The following is a 1,702-nucleotide window of genomic DNA, read 5'->3' on the forward strand; positions in this document are numbered from 1 at the left end:
AAACGAGTAACTAGTTCAGAACAGAGGCTTCCCAAAAGATGCACCAGACCATTGCTATTTCAGATCGATCAGTCACATGACACGGTAACATCACCAACCCAACTACAAACTAAACGATATTCCACCGATTTCCATTGAGCAACACTAATTCTGGGCAAACAGCACCCAACTACAGCTGCCAGAGACTGAATCTAAGAGGAGGTGAACTTGGTGACGGCCTTGGTGCCCTCAGAGACGGCGTGCTTGGCGAGCTCTCCGGGGAGGACGAGGCGGACGGAGGTCTGGATCTCGCGGGAGGTGATCGTGGGCTTCTTGTTGTAGCGGGCGAGCTTGGCGGCCTCCCCGGCGAGCTTCTCGAAGATGTCGTTGATGAAGGAGTTCATGATGGACATGGCCTTGGAGGAGATGCCGATGTCGGGGTGCACCTGCTTGAGCACCTTGAAGATGTAGATCTTGTAGGTCTCGACGCTCTTCTTGCCCTTCTTCCGGCCCCTCTTCTCGCCGCCGCCCTCCTTGGAGGCGGTCTTGCCCGCGGGCAGCCGCTTCTCGGCCTTGGGCTTCTTCGCGGCGGGGGGCTTCTCGGCCTTCTCCGTCGCGGGCTCCTCCTCCGCGGGCTTCTTCGCCGCCGGCTTCTTCTCCGCCTTGGGCGCCATCGCTGCTTCGAGGGAGGGGGGAGGGAAGGGGCGCTGGTCTGTTTGTGCGGGAAAGATTGGGAGATTTGGAACGAGATGTGCGGGAAGAAGGAGCGGGGCTGATGGGTTTATACAGGGAGAGGTGTGGGCGCTGATTGGTGGAGGGGTTGGTGGCTCGGATCCGTGACGTGGAACGGTATGAAGCGTTCGATGCTGTTTCCACGGACGATCCTGATTTGCTGCGGTGGTCGCAAAAACGTGGGCGGGAATAACTTCTTCTTTTTCCTGAGACAGGGCGGGAATAGCTTTTTTTTTAGGGGAAGGCGCGAATAGCTGATTTTTTTTAGGGAATAGCTGAATATATTGATTTGAAGAACAGGATTAAGCTTTTGGTTTCGTTTTCTATATGAAAATGGAGCCGGGGGAGCTCCCCTGTGATCGAAAAAAGAAAGAACGAGATTGTGTCGAGCGAATTTTGACGTGCTGTAATTTTTGGTTTTCGCCGAAGGGCCTAAGTATTTGCGGACACGTTTGGACTTGTCTGCAAACAGTCGGTCAGGTGGAGGTCATCCAATTAGAATCGCCAAATAAAAGCGGACATCGATTTTTCATTCATTTTCCAAATTGATTTTTGCATAGCAAAAGAACCTTAAAAAAACTAAAAATCCTACTCTACTCCTCCCTGTCAAAGGTGAGGTCAACAGCTTATTACTAAACTTGTTGAAGAGATGAAATAGACCCAAGATCTATCTTTTTTATCAGAGGTTGAATCGATCATCAGAAGAAGAATTAGGCCAAAAATTAGGATACATTCTGGGAAAATAAAGCTTCCATTGAAGAGAAGCAAATGAAACGCTTTCATAAAAATTCTCGTAGAATCGAGAATGAAGTTTTCATTCTGTACATGCCAGATCATGAATTAATAGCTGCATCCAATCTCCGAAAAGTCTTGATTGTTTCGATTTTTTAAATGGGATATTTACGGGCCCCGTGTGGGATGATCCGGCCTTGTCATCATTGGCGGCTGGCGCGAACGAGGCGGAGCTGATGAAGGATGTCTCTTTCACATC

At 49.9% G+C, this 1,702-nt stretch overlaps 1 protein-coding gene across 1 annotated transcript; it reads right to left on the reverse strand.

The window, feature by feature from the left end:
• Positions 1-731, reverse strand: LOC119272862 (histone H2B.1-like). Its single transcript, XM_037554225.1, has one exon. It carries the CDS (start codon positions 651-653, stop codon positions 192-194), a length of 462 nt encoding a protein of 153 aa, XP_037410122.1. The 5' UTR covers positions 654-731; the 3' UTR covers positions 1-191.
• Between the last annotated feature and the right edge of the window lie 971 nt (positions 732-1,702).

This window comes from Triticum dicoccoides, chromosome 1A, assembly GCF_002162155.2.
Source record: "Triticum dicoccoides isolate Atlit2015 ecotype Zavitan chromosome 1A, WEW_v2.0, whole genome shotgun sequence".
Taxonomy (NCBI): domain Eukaryota; kingdom Viridiplantae; phylum Streptophyta; class Magnoliopsida; order Poales; family Poaceae; genus Triticum; species Triticum dicoccoides.

Coding starts and splice junctions, on each gene's coding strand:
- LOC119272862 (XM_037554225.1), bottom strand. CDS start 653: ATGGCGCCCAAGGCGGAGAAGAAGCCGGCGGCGAAGAAGCCCGCGGAG.